At 41.5% G+C, this 24,139-nt stretch overlaps 1 protein-coding gene across 4 annotated transcripts; it reads left to right on the top strand.

The window, feature by feature from the left end:
- The first annotated feature begins 7,750 nt into the window (after positions 1-7,750).
- LOC137378491 (homeobox protein TGIF2-like) lies at positions 7,751-23,886 on the top strand. Of its 4 annotated transcripts, none has more exons than XM_068048825.1 (3): positions 7,751-8,035; positions 9,078-9,319; positions 22,516-23,886. In XM_068048825.1, the coding sequence occupies exons 1-3, from the start codon at positions 8,017-8,019 to the stop codon at positions 23,038-23,040; spliced, it is 786 nt and encodes a 261-aa protein (XP_067904926.1). In that variant the 5' UTR covers positions 7,751-8,016; the 3' UTR covers positions 23,041-23,886. The 4 variants fall into 4 exon arrangements, with proteins under 4 accessions (XP_067904926.1, XP_067904927.1, XP_067904928.1 ...); XM_068048826.1 differs by lacking the exon at positions 7,751-8,035 and adding an exon at positions 8,617-8,698; XM_068048827.1 differs by lacking the exon at positions 7,751-8,035 and adding an exon at positions 8,705-8,830.
- The last annotated feature ends 253 nt before the right edge of the window (positions 23,887-24,139 follow it).

Genomic DNA, 24,139 nt, shown 5'->3' with positions numbered 1-24,139 from the left:
TCCACTGACTGGAGATCTGAATTTATATTTTTGTATAAGACATTTTCAAAAAGACCAGTTAAAAGGATGTTTTTGCTGACAACTTAAGATGGTTACCTAATTTGCAACACTATATTCTACATGGCAATGCTTGTGAGGAGGGAGACGAAAAGTCTGCTCATGCCCCAGCAAGAAACAAGACCCAGGAAGTTTAAAGGAACTACCTGTTATTTTTAACAAGAGAGAAATACTGCTAACTGCTATGTTTGAATGATTGAGTGACTGTCATGTGACAAGCCCCTCCCCATCTGTGTCTTTAACCTTTCTGCAGCAGAGAGAGGAGAAGCATCTGGACTCTGACACATGCAGACCCGCGTCGGGGTCTCTCTTTCTCTCCATTCCAGCTTGAAAGCTTTCAGATCCTGCCTGATGACTGACCACCTTTGCATACTCCAGCTACAACCAGAAACCCCTTTGGAGGAAATTATCCACATCGCTGTCTCCAAGAGATCCACTGGACCAGTCATCTACCTCTTTAAACTAAAAGCCTCAGGACCCCTGAATTCAGCTAGAAGCCAGTTGAATCACCAAAACCTACAGACTGTATACCCTTTTCTTTATGGATTCTAACTCAACCAATCTACCCTTCCCCACTCTGTAACCTATTTGTGTGTGTGTAAACCTCTTGTGTGTGTGTGAAAGTTGGCGTGTTGTTTAATATTTTTATTAGTTCTGTTTGGGTACAGTAAAGGTAACCCCTTTCTTGTTAAACTCAAGAAAACCTGTCCGATTGGTTCTTGTTATGATCATAGCAAGTAAGTAGTCAAACACCTACTGAATTGACAAGCACATCTACTTAAAGAAAGAATTAAATCTGTTGCGGTCAAACAAGGAGGGAAAAGAGGAAAGCCCTTCAGCCCCTCCTCACTTGACCGTAACACTCCTTTTAGCATTGCTCACATTAGAAGCAAAAAATGTGTGTGTCTGAGGAGGAACCTCCGGCATCCATTGTCACTGACATGCAAATTCGATATTATCCTACACACAACATTTCCCATCTGCATCTTTTGAATAATCCTAAAAGGATGAAACCACTTTAAGAAATTTAAGTACAGATTAAAAGGAAGAGAGTGAACTTTTGTTATTGTGGCATCTATAGTTCATCAGTTTGATAATGGGGGGGGGTCTTGCAGCAGTGTTCTAACAGCAACAGTATGTGTATAAGACACCCATGGTAGTTCAGCACAGTGAGCCATACAGATCAGGAAGATCCTTGTTTCACTCCCTAGTTTGTGTCAAGTTAGCTCATTACAACATGGCATTAATTGAGGCACTACCTTTGGCTCCAGTACCCTTGGTTTAGAGAGAAGTATCAACCAAAGTTCCTTCTCCTGATTAGGTGACAGTGATCCCAAACTTGAAAATTTTACGTCTGGATGTCAGATGTAGACTCACTGTAAAACCCATGGTTGAAGAGCCTGCCAACACACACTGTTTGGGCTCACGCATGAAGAATAAGCCACTTGGATGAAAGACTATCATCAACTTCAGGAATGGAGAGAAAATGTTGGGGAAGGGTGGCAATTTGCACATGAAACCAAACCCACCTACTATTAAAATAGTTTTATACTACTTTTCCATGCTATTAATGGCATGTATAATAAAGTGTTCACTTTTACTGCAGTTTACACCATTTCCTTTTTGCAGTGGGCTGCAGTTGTATGTCCATGCTTCTTCACATGAGAACTGACAACAATAGATTTACCCCTATATCGTATAAATTGGATTACTTTAAATCTTGACGACCACATAAGCAGTTAGATCATATATTTTAGATGCGGAAGAAATCCTGAAGTATTTTGCATTTTTTATTTTGAGATGATGGGACTAAGTTTAATGATCAGTGGCCGACCACTGGAGTTCACCATGCAAATCGCCTGAACCTACTGGCAGGAAGCCATTTTGAGAGTTGGGCCTTATTATCACACTGCCAGTGAGCTGTAAATGCCAGAGGGGCAACCGGCTGCATCACGCCATCTCCGTGACAGCGCCAACCTTCCCTTGTGGAAGCAAATCAGTTGTTGCGGCACAAGCTGATTTGCCCCTTGTGAAAGGGAACAATGTACAAATTTGTCTATCGTGCATATGCCTCCTTACATCAGTAGTGCTGGAAAATGCAGATGGCAGTGAGAACTCCACCTCCGCAAACCAAATAGTTGCTCAACACTCACTATCAAGGCTCTCAAGTATAAAGAATGGTAATTTGGACAAGGTACTGGAGAACTGCTAACAGCAGTAAACATACGCAGCCTGAGTCAGCACCTGCAGGAACTGAGGGGAGAAAACTGGAAATTATTCACTTCACTCGATAACTCATTAAAATTATATTTTAGACTCTGAAGATGCTAACTGAGGGGCTCATTTTCACATCATTGCAGAAATTAGCACTTCACAATTCCAAGTGTTTCAGCGTGCTTTGTTTAATCATCGAATTTGTACTTAGCGGGTTATTTTATCTTCAATAATGCAACAGAGCAAAACAACATACAATCAGACCAGTTTTAATGAAACACATTCAATCTTTTTATGCACAACTGAGATTTGTAACTAATAATCCTGGTTTCCTTTAATGGAATGTAATTTTATGTTAATATTTCTCCAGGGTTTCAAATTTTGTCAATCTTGATTATTTGCCTCCTCAAATGCTATGATGAGTCGTATATTATATATTAGTACATATATAGTAATAAAACATTTTCTGGAAAGAAGACGCTGACACTATCTTTTGGAAAAAAAAGAAAAATGCTGCAAATACACAGCAGAAGTGTCAGCATCTGTAATGAGAGAAGACAATAACATTTTAGCTGTAAGATGTTTCCTCAGAAATAGGGGCCAGGATTTTATCTGGGCTACGGGGATCTTGGCAACAGGGCACTTAAGAGAACAGCAGCGGGCCTTCCCTGGGATTAAGGACCCCAGCGACGGAAGTCCCGCCTGCTGAGAGCTGCTAGCCAATCAGAGGCCAGCAGCTCTTTACCTGAGCAGTGCCAGCGCGGATGTGGTAGCTGCTGCCGGTACTGGACTTAGCGGAGGCGCTGGACCCAGGCCACAGGTGAGTCAGAGTGGGAGGGGTTTCATGTAGTAGGGGCCGTGGGGAAGGGGCGTGTAGAGGGGTCAGCAGCAAGGGTAGGGGTTGGCTCTCAGTAGGCACCACCTTCCCAATGCAGGGTTCCATGACCAGGCACAAAGTGACTTTTAACGCGGGACCATCCCCCCCCACCCCGCCACCCACCACCCCCAACAAGAGCCGGCAAGCAAGATACATGGGTTTGCTTGGAGTGCTCCCTGTGTGGTGACAGACCGGACCACCGCTGGGCTAATACTGGCAGCAGCTTAATGAAACCCTTAATTGGACATTAATTGTCCACTTAAGGGCCTCAAATGGCAGGAAACTGGGACAGGAAAGCCGTCCATGGCTACCCAACCCGGACTTAATTTGGGAGGAGGCAGGAAGGTGGCGGCTTTACCCCCTCCCCCGCCACCATCCCATCCCTGATTATATGCTCTCCCTGCCTCCAAAGTCGCCACGGGGGAAGAGCATAAAATTCCCCCCAAGGTTTCAGTTCTGAGGAAGGGGTTTTGACCTGAAATCTTAATGCCTTTTTTCTTCACAGATGTTTTATGCCCAGTGTTCTTATTTCAGATTTCCAGCATTTGAAGTTTTTTTTTAAAGAAATAGTTGCACAATCTTCTGGAAATTAGGATGTGGGTGTTCAATACTTGCAGGGTTTTCTCCATATGCAGAAAACTTTGAAAGTCACAATTCCAAAGGACAATCCTGATTAAAAAATTCTGGAGGTTGACTAATGTAGCTAATTCTGTTTCAACAATGTCCATTGTGGTTTAGGACCTTGTTTGAAGATACTGCAAATGAAAAGGAAATGGATCCAAACAATTGACAAGCAACTATTTAAATAAGAATTACCAAATGATGCAATTGTATGCAAAAATCAGGAGACAGCAACTCAATAGGGTGAACACCAATTTAACAGACTAAGTGCTTTTTTAAAAGGCTATTGGATAATTATTCGTGGACAAACTCTGCAGCTATCACATAAAATTACTGTGATAAGATCTTAGGTAGATACAAGCCTTTGTAACCTCAGATCTCTTCATTAAGTGAAAGGTTAAGGAAAAGGAAATGACTAAGGATTTGAAGATAACAGTTTTCGTGTTCCCCACTTCTCCTGGTGTTTGATAGTTGAATGGACTCAAAGCCCAAGCTCTAACATGAGAAATTGGTTGAATTGCGCATATCAAGTCATTGTGAGCTTTATTGGGCTGTCTCAGGTAGGTTCTTTAGTGTGAAGTTGGAGGTCAGTAAAATTGGAGGCAGATTCTCCCAAAACCTTCAACAATAATAAACAGCCCAATGCATCTGTGATACCTCATAGCTGTTCCACAAGCAATATGGTCATTGCAGCCAGATCATGGAGAACAATGAAATATCTTCTTCTTCTTCTTAGGCAGCTCTTTGGGCATGAGACTCACTTGCTTCCACTCCAGTTCAGTGTGTTATAACATAGCTAACGAGTCCGATGTTGAACCGCAGACTCGACCACATGTGGGACAAGTGGAGTTTGAAGAGTTGGATAGGCAAGTTACTTGGGGGGGTTGGGCACTCCTTCTGTGGCCTGGACTTGGCCTTGCATGCTTCCTTCGAAATCTCACAAGGTACTCGGAACCTTCCCGAATGCACCATTTCCACTCTGAGCGGTCGAGGGACAGGGACTCCCATGAGTCGGGTGGTATGTTGGATTTCTTCAGGAATGCTTTGAGAACCTCTGTAAAGTGTTTCCTCTGTTCTCCTGGGAGTCTTTTGCCGTGGCGAAGCTCAGAGCAGAGCAGTTGCTTCGGGACCCTGGGGTCAAGCATGCGAGTGACTTGGCCTGGCCAGTGAAGCTGGTTTTTGGTGATTAGCACCTCGATGCTGGGAATGTTGGCTTGGGAGAGGATGCTGACATTCGACCACAATAAACATGAATATGTTCAAAATATGGAACACTATTAGTTCCCCACTAATAGCCAAAATAGAAAAATGTTGTTAGGTTCAAGTATGTTTTATGATAATATCACTATATAATGGTACTTATTTTAAGCAGTTTGTCCTGCTGTTGTTTCTGATGTAGAAAAGGGTCAAAAAATGATGTCAGTGAACAACAGGGATTCAAATATACTTTGACATAATGCATAAATAATATATTTAATTATCAACAGCTTATGTAAGACGGGAATCTAATATACTGCAGTACACCATTCCCTGAATATTACCATGCCCTCAGTGCATTCTAAATATAGGAATTGTAGGTTTTGAGTAACAGGCAGCAAGACGATTTTGCAATTAACCCAATTTGCATAGGCAAATCAGGTCTCATTATCTTACCTCATTAATACATTAGTCTCATGATTACACCCTTCAGGTTCATAAAGGTAAAATTATAGATTATGTGTTATTAATGGAGATATGAAGTAGTTTACATGGCCAATTCTTTCTCCTTCTAACCTCTGCCTTTGTTCTGTTACACTGCAAAGTTTAAAATTTTCTGAGCATACATTGATCTGGCCATGTAGAATACATTTATTTTCTCTATATTTCAAAGGCTTTTCCCATAGCTTAAATAGAGAGGATATAACAGTTGTGAAAAATTCCGAAGCTTGACAAGCTCCTAAAAATTGATTTTTTTACTTACTAAAAATACTTTTAAACATTATAGAGAGATGGTGGTGTAGTGACAATGTCACTGGACTAGTAATCCAGATGCCTAAGCTAATGCTCTGAACATGGGTTCAAATCCCACCATGGCATTTCTAGAATTAAAAACAAAATTTGGTCTAATGATGATCATGACCATTGTTGTAAAAACTCATCTACTAATGCCCTTTAGGGAAGGAAATCTGCTGTCCTTAGGTCTGGCCTACATGTGACTCCAGACCCTCAGCAGATTCTTAAATGATATTTGAAGTGTCTGAGCAAGGCACTCAGTTGTATTAAACTGCTGCAGAGTGTAAAAATAAAAATCCAGATACTCCCCCTTGGTGCATAATTATTGCTGGCTCCCCACATTCTGTGGAGAGTCCACCTGGAGGGGGCATTGAGCATGTCTCCAGCAGTCCTCAGTGGTCTCAAAAAGAACCTATATTTTATAGCAACTGTAATGTAGTAAAACATAATCAGACAAAAATTTACATCAAAGGAGAAGACATTTGCTTGGTCAAATAAGGAACGTCCTAAGGCAGGAGAGAGCTGGAGATGTGGTGAGGTTTGGGGAGGAAATTCAAGGGTTAAGGGCCGAGATGGCTGAAGGCACGCCACCAATTGTGGATCGAAGGAAGCAAGGTCTCCTACAGAATTGTGCTCCCAGTGACCACAGTGATGGCTGAGGAAATTTTTTGAACATGCATAAGCTGGTGGACCATTTTAACTTCAAATGGTCCCTCCACCACCCATAGCAATGCCAGATACCGGGGCAAAAGCCCCTCCTGGTGTCCAGCATCTTTATGATGCAAATGATGAAAACTGCATTTGCAGTATGCCTGCCTTTATAGAGATAGAATGAATGCCACTCATCACTTCCTGCAGAAACATGGAGGGCCTTAAGGGTGAGGACTCAGCAAAGTATATTCCTGATCTATTTCCTATTACCACCCCCTGTAATTCTGCTAAAGGAAAATTGCCAGAGGGCGGGAAGTCCAACCTTAATGCATAGTGGCATAGTACTCCACAACACAAATGAACAGTGCTACAGAAATGGGGATGCAAATTCAAAGGCCGCGGCGGTCTCGGGTGGGGGCTGGGGGCTGGGGGGGTGGGGGTGCGCAGGAACAGAGAGAATAAAAAATGCAGCAAGCTAATCATCCTCAGGCCAATGTCACAGAACTGCCAGGAGTGGGGCTTGGTGGCACTGCTGGAGGCTGTGTGTTAAAGGTCATAATGGCTGTGGATTTAAAAAAAAATAGATACATTTTGATTAGTTGAAAAACCATCAAGCTAAAAATTGCTCAATGCTGAGGAGCAAGGTTACCCATCGTTTTACTCATAATGACATCATGTGCATGTGACATAAACTCCTGCATTATCAACCTAGAAATGACCGTTTATAATGTCATATACCGAAACTCAATGTCTTTATATGACATTGACATGGCGTTGACCCCTTTATTTTAAATGTGTTAGCACCCCACGGATTTTGGAAATATCACACAAACATATTAAACATTCATCAATTCTTTTCTACAGCATGGTTTGGAAATGCATTTTGCGCCATATGTGTATCTGGTAAACATTAAAAAGAACGTTTTTTTTTAAAATGAAAGCTTTGCTCCTTTAAAACGGACATATTTTATTCGATGTTTACGCTTAGCTAACACAATCAATGATGCATTACTATTTTTGGTCTGCATAACAAGCCGTTATTGTCCTCTTGCTTCCTCCACTTCCCTAAAGAGGGAGAAAAAGCATCAGTTAAAGCAAAAATAAAAATCATTCCAGGAGGCTCCGGCGTGCAATGGTCGTCAAACATAATTTAATAATGGTTGCAAATGATCCATTGCTGCTGCAGTGATGGGGATGGCGTGGAAGTTGTGGCAGAGCTGGAGCCTTCTGTGTATGTGAGTGTTGAGTGTGTCACATTGCTGCTGGTTGCAGCTCCAGAGCAAGTTGTGATTTCAGCTGACGTCAGTGGCAGGTCGTTTCCGGGGTGAGCTGTCAGAGTTGTCAGGAGTGGAGTCAGCAGCATTGCGATCAGGATCAGCAGCAGGTAGAGAGAGAGAGAGAGAGAGAGGCAAGCGAGAGCTTTGTTTAACTGCGCCACGCTGTCCTCGCAGGGAGAAGACGAGAGCTACACACACATTACACACAGACACATAACGTGCTCAGCTCTTTCCAGCACCCCTTCCTCTCCTCCTCCTTTACACTTTTACATGAAGCTACAAAATCTTAACTCCATCGTCCGACAGAAACACTAGGAGAGGAACAAGATGAAAGCTGCAAAGAAAGGTAAGTTAGGTGTGACCTTGGTGCAGAGAACAGTGGAGCTGGCGTCCTGAACAATAGGAGAACTGCAGCTTTCTCTTTCTGAGCTGCTTTTTTCAGCTAGTTGCTTTGGGATTATTTTTTTCTCTCTCTCTCTCTCTCTTCCTCCAGCCCGGCTGTGAATCTGGTGGCGAACCGTTTGTGTTTTTTTGGGGAGGGTAACTGCATCAAGTCCCATCTGTGTGAATGTCTGCGGAATGCTAGTGTCCAGATGGGGAAAAGCATGCCATCTTTCTCAAAGCGCTCAAGTCGGCGTGATCGGCTCCTTTTGTTGTGTTTGCAAAGCACGCGTCTCCAAACCTATTTGTGTGTTTTTTTTTAAATTAAAAAAACAACTCGTTGGGGGGTTGGTTGCAGGAATGGAGTTAGTTCACTAAAAAGAGCCTGGGATTTCTTGACACGAGGCTTTAAATGGTGAAACTTTTCGCTCAGTTAACTTCTCTTCCCCCCCCTCCCCATATCGCCACCACCAGCAGCAGAAAAAAAAGTTTATTTTAAGTTAGCGAACTTCCTCTTGGGAATGTTGATCTGACAGATGGGGTTAGTTTGAGTTGGGAATACCCGCGCAAGTTCCTGTTTCACAGCAACAAAAGGGACAGTGTTCAGCCACTTGTCAATGGCGGCAAAGTTTGTTCCTAAGTTTATTGTCTGCTTTTCATTGATTTTTTTGTTGAAAAGTGTTTTAAACAGGATGGTGGCGAGTTGTTTGCTCCCTTAGAGATAATTGAAGCTTTTCCTTTGGGCAGATAAAAAGAGAATGTTAGTGGAGTTTTTTTTTAAAAGGGGAAACTTGTGGTTGAGTGAGGGACTTTGTTCCGCTTCACTAATTTGCCAGCAACTTCTAAACTTGTTTTTCTCCTGTCCTCCCCTCCCTTTTTTGTGCTTTAAGTGGGGTTTGGGTTGTGATCTGCCCGAATGGCTTTGTTGTTGCAGTTTGTGATGTGTGAGTAATGCATGGTAACTAACGCTCCGCTCTCTCTCTCTCTCTCTCTGTCTGTCTCTGCAGCCTTCAGCAATAGCCAGAGGAGACCGGGGGATATGGCCATGTCAGACAGCGAGACAGGGGAAGAAGACGGGAGCTTGTCTTCCGACATGGCCACTTCCAAGAAGAGGAAACGACACGTGATTTTCTCCAAAGAGTCGGTGAAGATCCTGCGGGACTGGCTGTACGAACACCGACTGAATGCCTATCCATCCGAGCAAGAGAAGCTGAGCTTGTCTGGACAGGCGAATCTAACAGTATTGCAGGTAAGGGAAACTGACCAGTGCATGGTTAAGGCTTCTGACTTGTTTCCGTGGTATTTCATCGAGTTATAATTGCTGTGGTTCGTGCCCACTTCAGCTTTAACTAGGGGAGCAGTGGTCAGAATATGATTGGCTGCGCTTCAATACCCTTCCCCACTTAAGAGTTTCTGACCTTGGCTGTGCCATGGAGGCACCAGTAAGGAGGAAAAATCAGGAGGAGGTAATCCTCAGATTGCTCTTGTACATGTCTCTAACAGTCAGCTTTAGAGTGACATAGAGAGGGGCATGGAAACAGCCTGTTTGTCAAGGATGATATGCCACAAAGGAGAGGCTATTGGGTGGGGGAGGGGTAAGAGGTAGAAGTCTTAAAAAGAATGAAGAGTATTCGAGAAAAAGTGCATGAAGAACTGTTGGGATTAACAGGGAGGTTTGCTATATGCCAGAACCTTAGGATCACATACGTTTAGATCTAGGTTCAGCTAATTTGCATATATCTCAAAGAAAGGAAAGACTTGCATTTTATATAGCACTTTTCAGCCAGTGACGTACTTTTTAAAGTGCAGTCAGTGTTGTAACGCAGGAAACGTGGCAGCCAATTTGCACACAGCAAACTCCAACAAACAGGAATGTGATAATGACCAGATAGTCTGTTTTTGTGTTGTTGATTGAAGGATAAATATTGACCAGGACACCAATGAGAGCTCCCTTGCTCTTCGAAATAGTGCCACAGGATCTTTTACATACACCTGAGCAAGCACATGGGGCCTCTGTTTAATATCTGATCTGAAAGACCTCTGACAGTGCAGAACTCCCTCAGTACTGCAGTGGAGTGTCAGCCTTGAATTTTTGTGTTCAAGTTCTGGAGTGGGTCTTGAACCCAGAACCTTGTGACTCAGAGGTGAGAGTGGTACCAACTGAGCCATGGCTACCAGGACAAAGCAGTACAGATGTTGGTGTTATGATTTGGGATTTATTCACCAAGAAGGTTACAGTGGTAAAATCATCCCTTTACAATCCCCCAGGGCCACAAAATTCAAACAGGGCAAATAAGAAATCAAAATGCAAATAGGGTTGGGTTACTTGGCTCGAGGGCAGCAGGTTGGACACCCCTGTTGTATGATCCTATATTGCGAAGGATATGTTGGCTAGGGAGCAGGTTAATTTAAATATTTCAAGTGATGCATCATGTATAACCACAGTCTGGAGCTTGCTTGCTGTCTTAAGGAGTGGGGGTAGTTCTTTAGGCTTTTAAAAATAATTATCTCATCTCAGAGTTAGTCTTACTAACAGGGAAACATTGCTGTATATGGTGGTCTGTTCTCACCTTTGTTTTATGTGCACATGCATGTACTGAGGGAGCATTGCACTCAAAAAAAATTGCCTAACTTGGGTTCCCACCATTGGCAGCTATGCCTTTAGCCACTGAGGTTCATTCTCTGGAACATCCCCCCGCTCCCACCTCACAAGCCACTCTGCACCACACTTGTTGATCTTCCTTACAAACTCCTCTTTGACCCGGCATTTGCTCCTTCCTTTTAGTAACTTCTCATTTGGCTTTGGGGTCCATTTTTTCTTATCCTTCTGTAAAGTAACTTGAGCCGTTTTCCTGCGTTAAAGCCGCTGCATAAATGTGGATTATTTTTGTTGAAGCTGTGGCAGTTTTTAAACATATTAACGTAGCTTGGATTGGAGTTTATTCACTTTGAGTGTTTTCTAACCCGAGTTTTCTTTTAAAGAGAGGTATTGTAAAATGGACCTGGCTTAGCTCCAACTATGGAGTGTGACTGTGTCAGGGTATTTTGGGGACATACAGCTGATTGTCGAAGCTGTTAGTAAAAGTGAAACCAACCAGTTCCTACATGGAGTTCTGTTGTCGCATGGCCACAGTCTTTGTGATTTCTTGTAATTGATCTAAACTTTTTTCTTTCATGTGGTCCTATTAAATTTACAGAGAACTGTGACTGAGACTTAATGGACATTTTATTACAGACTAAAGCAGTAAAATAGATCTTTAAACTGGTTTGGAGGCATGTTTATAACCAATTGACTGAAAAGCATGGGATAAAAGCAAGAGCCTCATGATCTGACAGTCAGTGTGCAGCAGTCAAAATATTAACTCAGTTGACATGCCCATGTTGGTCTGGAACATTGTTACGAAAGTCATTTCCTGTCAGTGGTTGTTGCCTGTGGTCTCAACTGTCTCAGGGGAGTAAGGAAGAGAAATAACTTTTGTTGCTGTTTACTATAAGCTTTAGTTGTCTGGAAAAGTGATCGAGTTTCTAGATATAAAGGTGCTTCCAAAACAACATTTTAAATTTGAATATTTAGTTGCCTACCTGTCAGTTGAGATCAAGTGACTCATGAATTCCTGAGTTAGGCAGCTCTTGACATGCATTACCAAAATATTTAATTACATTATGCTGCTAGGGATTGAAGGATGGATTCATCAGGAAGATTGGGTTCTTCTGTGCTTTAGTTTGAAGAGTAACAAGCATCTTTTTCAACTTTAAAAACAGTGTATTCCTGCGGAAGCAGTAAAAACCAGTCCCATCTAATTCCTGCAGTATGCCCAGTGTGTGCAGTTCCAACAGCCATACTGAATGCAAATCAAGTATTTTTCCATGCTGTAATTGAATGGCTGACTCTTAAGTAAATGAGTTGTGTGTAGCAGATGTTGGGTTAGGATATCTAGTATTTCCTCGCAATTAATGAAGAACTAAGCTTTCACATTCAGGTTACATTCACCACATGTCCTGGTTACAAAGGGATTCATTTCCACCAAGCCCCACTTCCCATTGGGTATATTTCCAACGTATGTAAAGAAAAATGAGTGCACATGTAGTAAATGTAAAAAAGATGTTTGATTTAATAATAGTAGATTGCTGCCTTTTATAGAGTTGCAAAGCAACAAAAGATTGACCTTTAAACCAGTGTATCAGTTTGCCTGTCATGATAATGCCAGTTATACAGATGATGCTGTCGTAAGTGGAGTCTGCCATTGTTAATCCCCTGCCTTAACAGTTGAAGATAGACTGAATAAATGACATCTATGTTGTTAATAGCCTTGCATTAAAATCATGTATGTCTCCAGTTATGCAATTAATAACTTTCTGAAGTGACTTATGTAGGCAAATGTTTATATTTTAACAAAAAAAATTATCTTGGGTCTATTCCATGAGGGTCACACCTTCAACATCAGACTTACAAGTGTCAGAAGTATATTGGGGGAAGAAAAGCACAAGTGTATCAGCCATATCTCTGACCTTGATACCCTAGCCTTCCTTGATCAGCAGGGAATTTACTAGCAGTTGTTAAATTACAGGAACTTCCCTCAACTATTAATCTCCGGATGTGTTTATTTAGACCACTTTCCCACAGGAAATACCTGAGCAGTGGCCTAAAATGGCTGCATCTTCGCAACGTCACATTCATGTTCCAGACTTAACCATGAGCCATCTCACAGGTCAGCTAGTGGTCTTGTAAAAAGTAGTAATTACCTGACCCAAATTAATTGTTGTCACATTATTTAGTGTGCAGCACTGATATGCTCTTGGTGGCACCTGTTGTAAGTGGTAGCACTTGCATAAGAGTCAAAATGTTGTGGGTTCAAGCCCATTCCAGAGACTTAAGCACATAACCTACGCTGGCACTTCTGTGCAGCATTAAGGGAGTGCTGCACTGTTAGAGGTGGCATCTTTCAGATGAAACAATAATAAGAAGTTACATTTACATAGCACCTTTAGCATAGTAAACCATCCCAAGGCACTTCACGGGAGCATTACCAAACAAAATCTGACGCCAAGCCATATAAGGAGATAACAGGAGAGAGAGAGGGAGATTTTAAAGGAGGATCACAAAAGCAGGTAGAGTTGCAGAGGTTAGGGAAGGAATTTCAGAGCTAAGGGCAAGGCAGCTGAAGGTATGGCCGCTAAAGGTGGAGCAGTTAAGATTGGGAATGTGCAAGACGCCAGAATTAGAGGAGCGCAGAAATTTTGGAGGGCTGTGGGGCTGGAGGAGGTTATAGAGATAGGGCCAAGGCTGTGGAGGGACTTGAAAATAAGGAGGAGAATTTTAAAATTCTGGTTTCTGGTCTGGGAGACAATGTAGGTCGGGGTGATAGGTAAACAGGACTTGGTATGAGTTAGGATATGAGCAGCAGAGTTTTGGATGTGCTCAAGTTTTTGGAAGGTTGAAGATGGGAGACCACCTGGAGGTAACAAAAGCATAGATGAATGTTTCAGCAGCAGATGAGCTGAGGCTGGTTGCATTTTAGAGGTCTTGGTGATAGAGTGGTTTGTTGTCAGTAGCTCACCTCCTGGTCATCTACAACACCAAGGTTGACAAGAGTTGCTTCAGCCTCAGACAGTGGCCAGGGAGAGGGATAGAGTGGGGTGGGTAGGGAATTTAGTTTGTGGAAGGGACCAAAGACAATGGCTTCAACCTTCCCAGTATTTAGTTGGAGGAAATTTCTGCTCATCCAGGAAAGGATATCCAAACAGTATGACAAATCTGAGATGGTGAAGGAGTCAAGAGAGGTGTTGGTGAGGTAGAGCTAGGTGTTGTCAGCATACATGTGAAACCGATGTTTTGTTGTTAGCAAGTGTCTTCTTCTTTGGCCTCCTTATCTCGAGAGACAATGGGTAAGCGCCCGGAGGTGGTCAGTGGTGTGTGGAGCAGCGCCTGGAGTGGCTATAAAGGCCAATTCTAGAGTGACCGGCTCTTCCACAGGTGCTGCAGAAAAATTTGTTTGTCGGGGCTGTTACACAGTTGGCTCTCCCCTTGCGCTGTTGTCTTTTTTCCTGCCAATTGCTAAGTCTCTTCGACTCGCCACACTTTAGCCCCGTCTTTACGACTGCCCGCCAGCTCTGGCGAACGCTGGCAACTGACTCCCACAACTTGTGATCAATGTCACAGGACTTCATGTCGCGTTTGCAGACGTCTTTGAAGCGGAGACATGGACGGCCGGTGGGTCTGATACCAGTGGCGAGCTCGCTGTACAATGTGTCTTTGGGGATCCTGCCATCTTCCATGTGGCTCACATGGCCAAGCCATCTCAGGCGCCGCTGACTCAGTAGTGTGTATAAGCTGGGGATGTTGGCCGCCTCAAGGACTTCTGTGTTGGAGATACGGTCCTGCCACCTGATGCCAAGTATTCTCCGGAGGCAGCAAAGATGGAATGAATTGAGACGTCGCTCTTGGTAGACATACGTTGTCCAGGCCTCGCTGCCATAGAGCAAGGTACTGAGGACATGAGGAGGTGTAGCATGTAGATAAGATGTAGGAGAGGGGCCACGGATGGATCCTTGGTGGAGTGGGGGGTGGCTCCAGAGGTAGTGTGGATGCAAATGACTGGATAGATAAGAATGGAACTAGGTGAGGGAAGACTCATTCAGCTGAAAAATGGAGGAGGAGCAGGATCATGTGGTTAACCATGTAAAAGGCTGCACACAAGTTGAGAAGAACGAGGAGGGCTAGTTAATGCAGCCACGAGGGTGCCATTTTGTTAAACTGAGGTCACCTCTGCCATCTCGGGTTGTTGTAAAAAGTTCCAGGGCTCTCTTCAAAGAACAGCAAGGGAGTTCTTCCAGTGTCGAAGACCAACATTATCCTTCAACCAACAGCTTAAAAAAAAATGATTTGGTCATTTGTTTCATTGTTATTTGTTGGAGCTTGCTGTGTACAACTTGGTTGATGTGTTTCTGACATTACGACAATGACTGCACTTCAAAAGTACTTAATTGGCTGTAAAATGCTTATGGACATCCTGAGGTTTTGAAAGGTGCTATATCAATGCAAGACTATTTTCTAGACCTGAATTCTTTGTCCATAACCCTCCCAGTAACAAAGTAATTTGTTGGTTTTGCAGCTGGTTTAACACAGTCTTAAGTTGAACATAAATTGCTCCATTTTAAAGTCTAAATGTAAACTTTAGTTTGCATTTTCTACTGCTTTAAAACATACTTCCTGTTCATTGTTACTATGTTAGTGAGTCACATTATTTCTGTACCCACAATACAAATTTTACGCTGTAAATCATTGCTATTGTTTTGCTTTTTATTTCTTCCCTATTGTTTGTATGTTCTCCAAATGCTGCTGCTGCTGTAAAGTATTCACACAGGACTGTTTAAGTTGCAGCAAAGTCACTGCAATGCAAATTGTGACCAGTAGTCAAAAGAGAAAAAGATCATTTATTTGGTGGGGGGAGCATTTGTGCCTTAGACAAGTACAAATACCATCTGTATCTTGTGTCAAGCTTAGTTTCCCAATACTTGGTTTACAGTACCTTCTGTTGGGAAATCTAGCAATTGAATTTAGGATACAGAAGCTGATTTTAGCGCAGTGATTGCTTTATTATATGCCTCATTTATAACCATGCTGCAAAGATTTGCTTATAAACATACTACTGCAAAAATTAAAACTTAAGTGGCTTAAATGGAACTCATCTTTTCATGGACTTTGAAAGTCAGTGTGCAAAGAAGTGAAAAAGTGGCTGTGAGCTTAATTACCTTTGCTCTTCTGAAGCTTTCTCAATAAAACAGCAGAACAATAAACTGAGTATGTGTGCTCACAGTAAGTTGGTGCATAAACATTAAAAACGCTTCTTAGTTCCCACTGATGAGGCATATGAACTAGCAAGGCCTAAAGTTTCAACCTCTGCTCTGTAGGCTAGTCTCTGATCTCTCTTGGGGTGCATTGGCACAGACAATACAATTGGCCTCAATGAGTTCAAGCTAGGGAGGGGGAAGAAAGTCAGCCAGCATTTCCATAATTGATTGCTATCTATCCAGTGATCCCTTCCGGAAAGTACACATGTGGGACTGTTGGGCAGTGATAAAATTGGCCTTAGCTATGTTGCTGGCCCCCACCCCAGGATTGAGTTAACATGTCAATACTGTCTTCACTTTATAGTTGAAGGAAAAACCATTTAGCTAAGGTATTTAGAGGGCTGTAAGCACCAGTGGTATCATACCACAGGATGAATTATCAGCAGCAGAAATGGGGAAAAGAAAACTTTTAAACAGTTTTGTGTTTGGATTTTTAAAAATCACACAAATGAGTTAAGACAATGTGTCAGTCACTACAATGAGTGGTGCAGAAATAAGGGGCTCAATGCAGGTGGACTGTTGGTAGCCTCATTTTATTTCTCTCCTCTGTTGCTAAAACAGCCTGCAGCATAAAAGGGTGGTTTCACCAATGGGAAGGAGAAACTGCAAATCCTTAGAGCCACTTTTCAAAGAACCTCGGTTATAAAAAGAAGTGCGATTGCAAGATCTCAGTGGGGTGGCTGTGCTGCTGTCCAGATGGGTCTGTTCTTTTGACGTATATTGCTATGTGCACACAAACACTGCAGCCTGCTATGCATCTGTGTCCCTGTGATAGATTACTTCAGACAAAAAGTAGGCTGCTGGGAAGTAGACGTCAGAGGTGGATCCACATCCTGTTTACCCTGCAGTTTCCAAAATTCATTCTAGCACAAATCCTGCCCTTGATGGAGTATCCATTCCCGTATGATCACATTTAAAATGGAGAATTCAGTCACTACCCCGCACACAATAAAGTGGATCATATCAGATGTCCACTTAATTTCAGCATCTGAAAGCCATAGCAAAGTGCATATAGCATCTGGGGCTCCTCAAATGTAGCAGTTCAGATGTGAATTGCAGAGATTTTGATGCTGTGTTAGACTCACCTGAAAATCCTAAATGGAGGTGGGCTCACTCATTCCTTCCTAATCCAGCATTTCTGTGGTTAGAAACTGAAGTTGATTCATGTTCGTGAAAGACTTTGTTTTCAGTAAGGTTGTTCATAGTTATTCACAAAGATGGCACTCGTTTAAAATATCGTTGAAGTAGATTGAACAAAAGGAACATTTTTTTAATGGATTGCAGCAGTAAAAGATTCCTGTGGCTTTGGCCAGGATGGCCTACAGCACACTCTTTTTAGAATGTGCTGATGAAGTATCTTACTTTTTATTGGACCCTTACAGCAGTATATGACTCAAATTTTTGCCCCCACCTCCAGTTTGACTTCTGATGTAAGGGGCTACAAGGACATCAGATTTTCATACTTGTTAACTTAGTAGCATTTTATTGTTGTTCCTGTATATATACTCATTGAAAGATGTTTTCTAGAATGATAGCACTTTGGGTACCCTGCTTCTGTCTTTCAGAATTTGAATAGAGGCCCACTGGGAGTGTATTAGCAATTGTAGGGGATCCTCACACAAGCATGAAACCACTGTCTTTGTGATCTGTACCATCCCACACACTCATAACAAGTTAGGGTATGCAAAATATTTTGAAAAGAGGTGCTCTCCTACTTGATCCCCATTTCTCCAGTATGCTTCCCAAGTGATTGCTGTTCTTGTGTCACCCTGGACACTGGGTGGTACCAGACCATTCTTCTGTGGGGTACAGCTGATGCTCAGGAAGGGGAGTCCTGGCTTATTCATTTTCTGTTTTTAAAGTGTCCGGCTGAGATCAGTTAAATTAACACAGAGATCATTGAATGGTTTCTTTCTATACGATGACATTTAACTTAGAACATCTGCACTAGTACTTTTTCCCACAAGCTACCAAATCCTACTCTACTTTTTTTACGTACACTTTAAAGGTTTTTTTTTATGCAACTATCTAATTCACTTTTAAAGGACAGAAGAAAAAAAATTGCAGGTGCTGGAAATCTGAAACCATTCTGACACAAGGGTCTGCACTGGAAGTATTGAGAGTCTCACTTCTCTCCATGGATGCTGACTGACCATTTTCTGATTTTTTTTTTTAGCTTCCTCCATAAAAGGGCCAGCAGTTGAATGTGAGACAAAAACAGCAAATGTAGTAAACACTTAACAGGTCAGGCAGCATTTACTGTAGGAATACAAGTCTACGTTTTTATATAACACTCTTCTGGTCTGCCTGACCAAGATCCATGTTGGATAATCAGTTACCAGTTGAGCCATCAGGTGAGCTGCAGAAGAGACTGTCTTGGAAAGTTTTACAATACCTGATTTCTAGCACTGGTTGGTTTTCTTTTAGCAACACAACAGAATCCTGTTTCAAAGTAGCTAATTTTCACTTACTTGACAATAGTTGTTAACTGCTTTGGGTGAGATTATTCACATCTATTTGCTGATAGTCAGAGATGTGTGACAGTTTACAGCTATTGTTTAAGCTGTTTTTGTATTTGAGCAAAGTGCCATATTAGTGTGACTGGATCTAGCTTGAGTCAGTGGCAAAACTTAACTGCCAGAATCTAGTAGTCATACAGAGCTGGTTTTTTAACAATGTCTCCCAAGTCCTAGTAAACCCGGCAAGAGATCTTGTGGTGACACTGGCAGTTGCAAGACCCTTTAGGTCAAGGCCTGGCAGTTATAATTACCTTCCAATACACAGCTCACACAGATTTCTATTTAAAGGACCAAGAACTTGTTTATAAATGAGAACCAAATTGTCTGAGACAATAAAATAAAACTAAGTGCTGGAAATCAGAAATCACATGCCTAAAAAAAGCTTTAAGTTTAATTTTGCAGCTTTAAAAAAAAAATCAGAAAAATTAAAAATGCTGGAAACACTCAGCAAGTTGAGCAGCACCTGTACAAAAGAAGTGTTGACATTTCAGGCATAGCCCTTCATCCGAACAAGGGCACTTCTGCTGAAGGGCTGCACCCAAAACATCTCAATCATTGAATGATACAGCACAGATTGAGCCGATGGCAGCTTTTTGCTGGAGTGATCCAATTGCTCCCACTCCCTGGCTCTTTCCCCATAGCGCTGTATTTTTTTTACCCTTCAAGTATTTATCCAACTGCGTTTTGAATGTTTAAATGTATGTCAACATACATTTTTCCTTTCTTTGCAGGTGCTGCTTGACTTGCTGAGTGTTTCCAGCATAGCCTGTTTTTGTTTGCAAATATAAAGGCTGCCAGGACCCAGCTGCTAAACTTATGAAGGTTACAAAAAAAATGCACACCGGCCGTTCACCTTCTCTTAGTACAGTCGGCAGGTTTTACCTTATCACGTTTCCTTCCATTGTAAAATCAAAGGGTTGGGTGAGGGAACTTATTTAGAAAGAATGCATGTATTAATACCTACCCATCGTAGTGCATATGAAACCTGCAGTGTGTGGACGAATTTCGAAAGAGAATCCCACTTCTTCACGCTTAATATTAATTAAGAAACGGATTTAAAGTAAGCATGGTTGGTGTAATGGGTTATATGGTAGCCCTCTACCTCTGGTTTCAAATCTAGTGTGGAAAAAGAGGCTGAAAGTCTCTTTGGTTTGTTGGTTACAAAGATCATATGTGAAATGATTTTGGGGAAGTCTTAGTGTGCTTCCTAATGGACATAGCCCGCAAGAACTAAACTTGCCCCCAATTTGGTATCTATTAGAAAATCTCACTCAGAGGCTACAGGATTATAGGCTAAGGAAATGGTAAAATGACATATTGATCCTTCCTTCCTATGCCCAATGTTGGCAGCTGTGCCTTCAGCCATCTAGGCCCTATGCTCTGGAATTCCCTCCTGAAACCTTTCTCCTTTAAGACCTACCTTTTGACCAAACTGTTGGTCAGCTGTTTGGCTCAGTGTCAATTTTTGGCCATGGTCCTTTAAAACCCTGTGAGACGTTTTGCTACATTAAAGCAGTATGTAAATGCAACTTGTTAATGTAGTAAGGTGTATTTTCAGGTGGGAAGAGGAAGACGTTTACTCTGCACTCCAAACATGCTATATATATATATATATATATATACCTAGAAGTACTTGATGTTAGCACTTAAGTGATCAAAATGGAGTGTGACTAATTCTCCAACATGAACATTTGATCAATAAGCCTTTTTTTAAAAAAAAGCACTTTCAAGTACAGGAGATTGGGGGTGGGGAGGAAAAGAGACACTTTAGCTCCATTGAAGTCATTTTTTTGTTCTCCTTTGTTGGAGAATCCGTCCCACAGTATAAAAAGGGCTATTTCAGCAGCAGGAAGTGCTGTCTTCAAAGGCCAAGGCCGACTGATGCATAGATTTGGTGTTAAGTTTCCCTCTAATTCCAGCGCCAAATGTAATCAATACTGCTAATTGTGCCCCTGGAGCTGGACAGGAAAGTGAGGGGAACTCCCACAAACTTGCCGGGAATGTGTCAAAGTAAACATGTCAAAAGCTTATCTTTCAAACAGCAGTGGGTTTGATGGACAAAATTCAAGTGTGCAGTACCATACTTAACGGTAGATTTTTTTTTTGCTTTTCTAAAATTGCTAATGGCACTTAGTGGGTGGATGAGTAGAGCTTCTTTTGCCTTTTTATATGATTTGGTGGACTTAAGTAATGTTGGAACATTTCTGAACTGTGAAGACACAGAATGATAAATATCTGCTTGAGTGCCTATAACTGGAGGTTACAAAGGAAGAGGTTTTTCTGTGTGTTGAATCAATGTGGTGATCCAGCCTGGACTTTCCCTTTAAAGTTTCTGATTGGCAGCTGAAGCAAGCATGCAGCTTTGGCCAGTAAACTAAAATCACTTAAGTTACTTCTGCATTTAAGTTCAGATTGCAAGGCCTGGCTTTTCCTGCTAAATCAGCTTTTTGTAGCCTGGCAGCAGACTCAGGCCCAGTTTGGATCTGTAAGCTGGCTATGGCAAACAGATTTAGCAGCATAAACATTGGGAAAAAGCTCCCAGAATCTAAATTAAAGGAACAATCTAAAAGCAATTTAAATGGTGCCCAAAGGCAAAATTACCCCTCCCCCATAGCCACTATCTTTGATGTATATTCATTCTTTCTAATTGCATGTAAAAAAAAATCCACTATCTTGATTTCCAAGTTTCAAACACAATATCTCAGGACGTGTGCAATGTGTTTTGTGTTTGGCTTCGAAATATTCGGAAGTTAGGTGCTCAGATGTCTGACAAACAGAATTTCAGGAGGATCTCTACTATGAAATTATAAATTACAAAATTATGAAAGAAGGCTGAATATTCAAACGAAAGAGTTAAATCTGAGGGGGGAGAAATTAATGAGACTGGCCATGTCTTTAAAAAAAAACTGAAGAAAAGATTTACTTGCTAAGTACTTTTGAAATGTTAAATTCTGTGAAGCAGTGCACTTTAACTTCACAGTCCTAAATCTATAATTCCAAGTCTTGGATTGCTTGTATATCTTAGGCATAGTCTTACTTTCAGTTTTCACTTATTTTGCCTTTTCTATTTGTGCCATAGATTCCTTACATCTGCCTACTCTAGTCATTACCACCCTCCCCCACTACTAACTGAGTATGCTTTGTGCAACAGATTAAGTTGCTCAGTCCACATTTGAAGGACCATAACGGCAATTCCTTCAGCACTGGTTTCAAGTTACACAGCTTGATCAGTGTGTAGTATGCACCCATGCTGTCAAGTGTTCTGGGATAGGCAAACTGCTTTCACATCACTGCTTGTTTACAAAGGCTTTGGCTAGGCTACAGCAAATAGAAGGATTCGAGCAGTGTAGAGTTGCTGTTTCACTCTTCAAAATTTCTGCCCCTTTAAATCAAATCTTACAACTCCTTTGTAAATGGAGCTTCCTAATCTCTATGTGATCCTACACAAAACATGCTGATACAGAGCTGGTCTGATCAATTCCATCAGCAAATAAAACTGCTGTGGCTGCTAAGAAGCTTCGAACTACAGCAGTAACCATATTAAACCAGCAGGGAATACAAATTAGAAGGGCAAAGGAAGGAAAGGGAAATCAGGCTGGTGAAGAATGACTTCCCATCGCAGGCCTAGCAATAGACTGAATTTTAATATTAGTCTATTTCTATGTAAACTGGTGTCATGGTCACCAAACAATTAGAAACTTTGAAAGTGACTGTTAGTCTTCAGGCGTCCAGATAACTTCTGCAAATCAGAAAACCGAAGTGAAAGCAGTAGATAACCTTGCTTCTGAATGCGAGAGACTCGGTTGGGGGAGTGAAGGTTTCTGGTGACTCAACTGTGTACAACTTTTTTTAATATAGAAATCTTGAACGTTACATTCATTCATATGGTGTTAGATTACAGAATCTAGTGGTATTATCTGAGGGTTTCCAACTAGCTGGATTTTACAGCAAAGAAAAATCTTTGAAATTTTTGTATTGGTCGTGTGATTTTTCTTGCCTATTAATGATTTTGTTGTAGTGAGAAAACACAAGCAACATGTTAAATAACTGCTTGCCTTTTGCTTTCAAATTTAAGGTCTCCAACTGGTTCATCAATGCAAGGAGAAGACTTTTACCAGATATGCTGCGGAAGGATGGAAAAGACCCTCATCAATTCACCATTTCTCGCAAAAGCAAGTCCTCTGAATTGAACCCATCTCGAAGCATAGGTGGACCAAACACATTGGAGAATTCTGCTTCAGCTACCACCTCCACTCTGTTGTCTGCATCTGTTCGGCCTTCTGTCATCTGCCATGCAACAACATCGATGGTTAAAGACATGCCTTTACTCTTCTCTCCAGACTCTGGCAATGACAGTAAGAAAGCCTCAAAACTGATTGACCAAAAGTTAGTTCGACCCCTGTTTAACACTGATAACCCCACTACATTGGTGACATGCACAGATTCAACTAGTCCGAACAATGGACTGTTCAACACACCTCCTCCCACTCCACCAGAGCTCCATCAGGACTTCAGTGGGTTTCAGTTGCTGGTGGATGTTGCACTCCAGCAGGCTGCTGAACTGGAATCTCAGAAACAGAATATTAAGATTTCATCTTAAACACATGCATCAAGGAATGTGGTGAATGGGAGTAGAAGTGTAGATATCTGAGAAACCTTTTGGTTGGTTCTAGTCTGTGGATGGGCAGTAGCATGTTACTTACAATCCATCTTGGAGAAATGACTATTAAAATGCATTTCTCCTGGTTGGAGAAATAGCTTAAAAAATCTGTCCACTTGAACTTGAGGTTACATCTCTCATGGATGTCCAGTTGTTTGTAGACCCCTTGAATTGAAGGGTTGCAATAATTATTTTTAGTAGTATTCTCAGAGCCTCCATTGTAGCTTTGAACTCTGCAAGCTGTAGATTCTGGGACTACCACATAGTAAGCATTAGCATTCTGTAGTTTTGACTGCAGATATAAATGAGCTATACTCATACTTCAAGGAGATTACCTAATTCATTCAGGTTTAGTGTTGACTGACCAATATGGCAGAGTTGGCTATGTTTAAAGATTTGGTCTTCTAGTTATTTTTCTCATGTGACACTGCTGTCGTTGAAACAGATGTATTGAGTACAAAACAAAAGTGCAGTGTCAAGGTAGCCCAAAGTAGTGTGGATGACCAGGACTGGAAATTCTCTTGCACGTTCTTTAGTCCTCAATATGTGCAAAGTGTCTGAATCATAAGATAATAGTAGAATATTTTTTCATTTGTATATAATGGATCTTTACTACTGAGCTGAAGAATTGTAACTTTAAATTGTGGTTCTGTTAGAGGCAAATTGTAAGATAACAGTGGAACCTCCTCTAATCACTACTTAATAGATTATGATATAGCAATGTGACATTAGCTCTGAGGTATTCAATTGTAACTTGAGTACAGACCTATTAAAAAGGTAAACTAATTTCTATTTGTTCTATCTGTGAATGTAGCTATCCGATTTATTTTTTAAATGTAGTACATTGTTAAAGGTAATGTGAAACTTCCTTTTAAAAACAATAGTGCTAAAATCATCTGATGGTAGGCTGGGATTCAAGTAAGTTTTCAGATTCTAAAACTTGTTTGGCAGATGACATTCAACACAATTACATAAGAAAATGTATTGTGGAAAAAAGTCTCATCTAGAAAATGGGGAACCAATGATTTTAAAATGCAAG

Source organism: Heterodontus francisci, chromosome 16, assembly GCF_036365525.1.
Source record: "Heterodontus francisci isolate sHetFra1 chromosome 16, sHetFra1.hap1, whole genome shotgun sequence".
NCBI classification, from domain to species: Eukaryota; Metazoa; Chordata; class Chondrichthyes; order Heterodontiformes; family Heterodontidae; genus Heterodontus; species Heterodontus francisci.
Note: the sequence above shows the minus strand (reverse complement) of the source record. Positions and strands in the feature narration are given on the sequence as shown.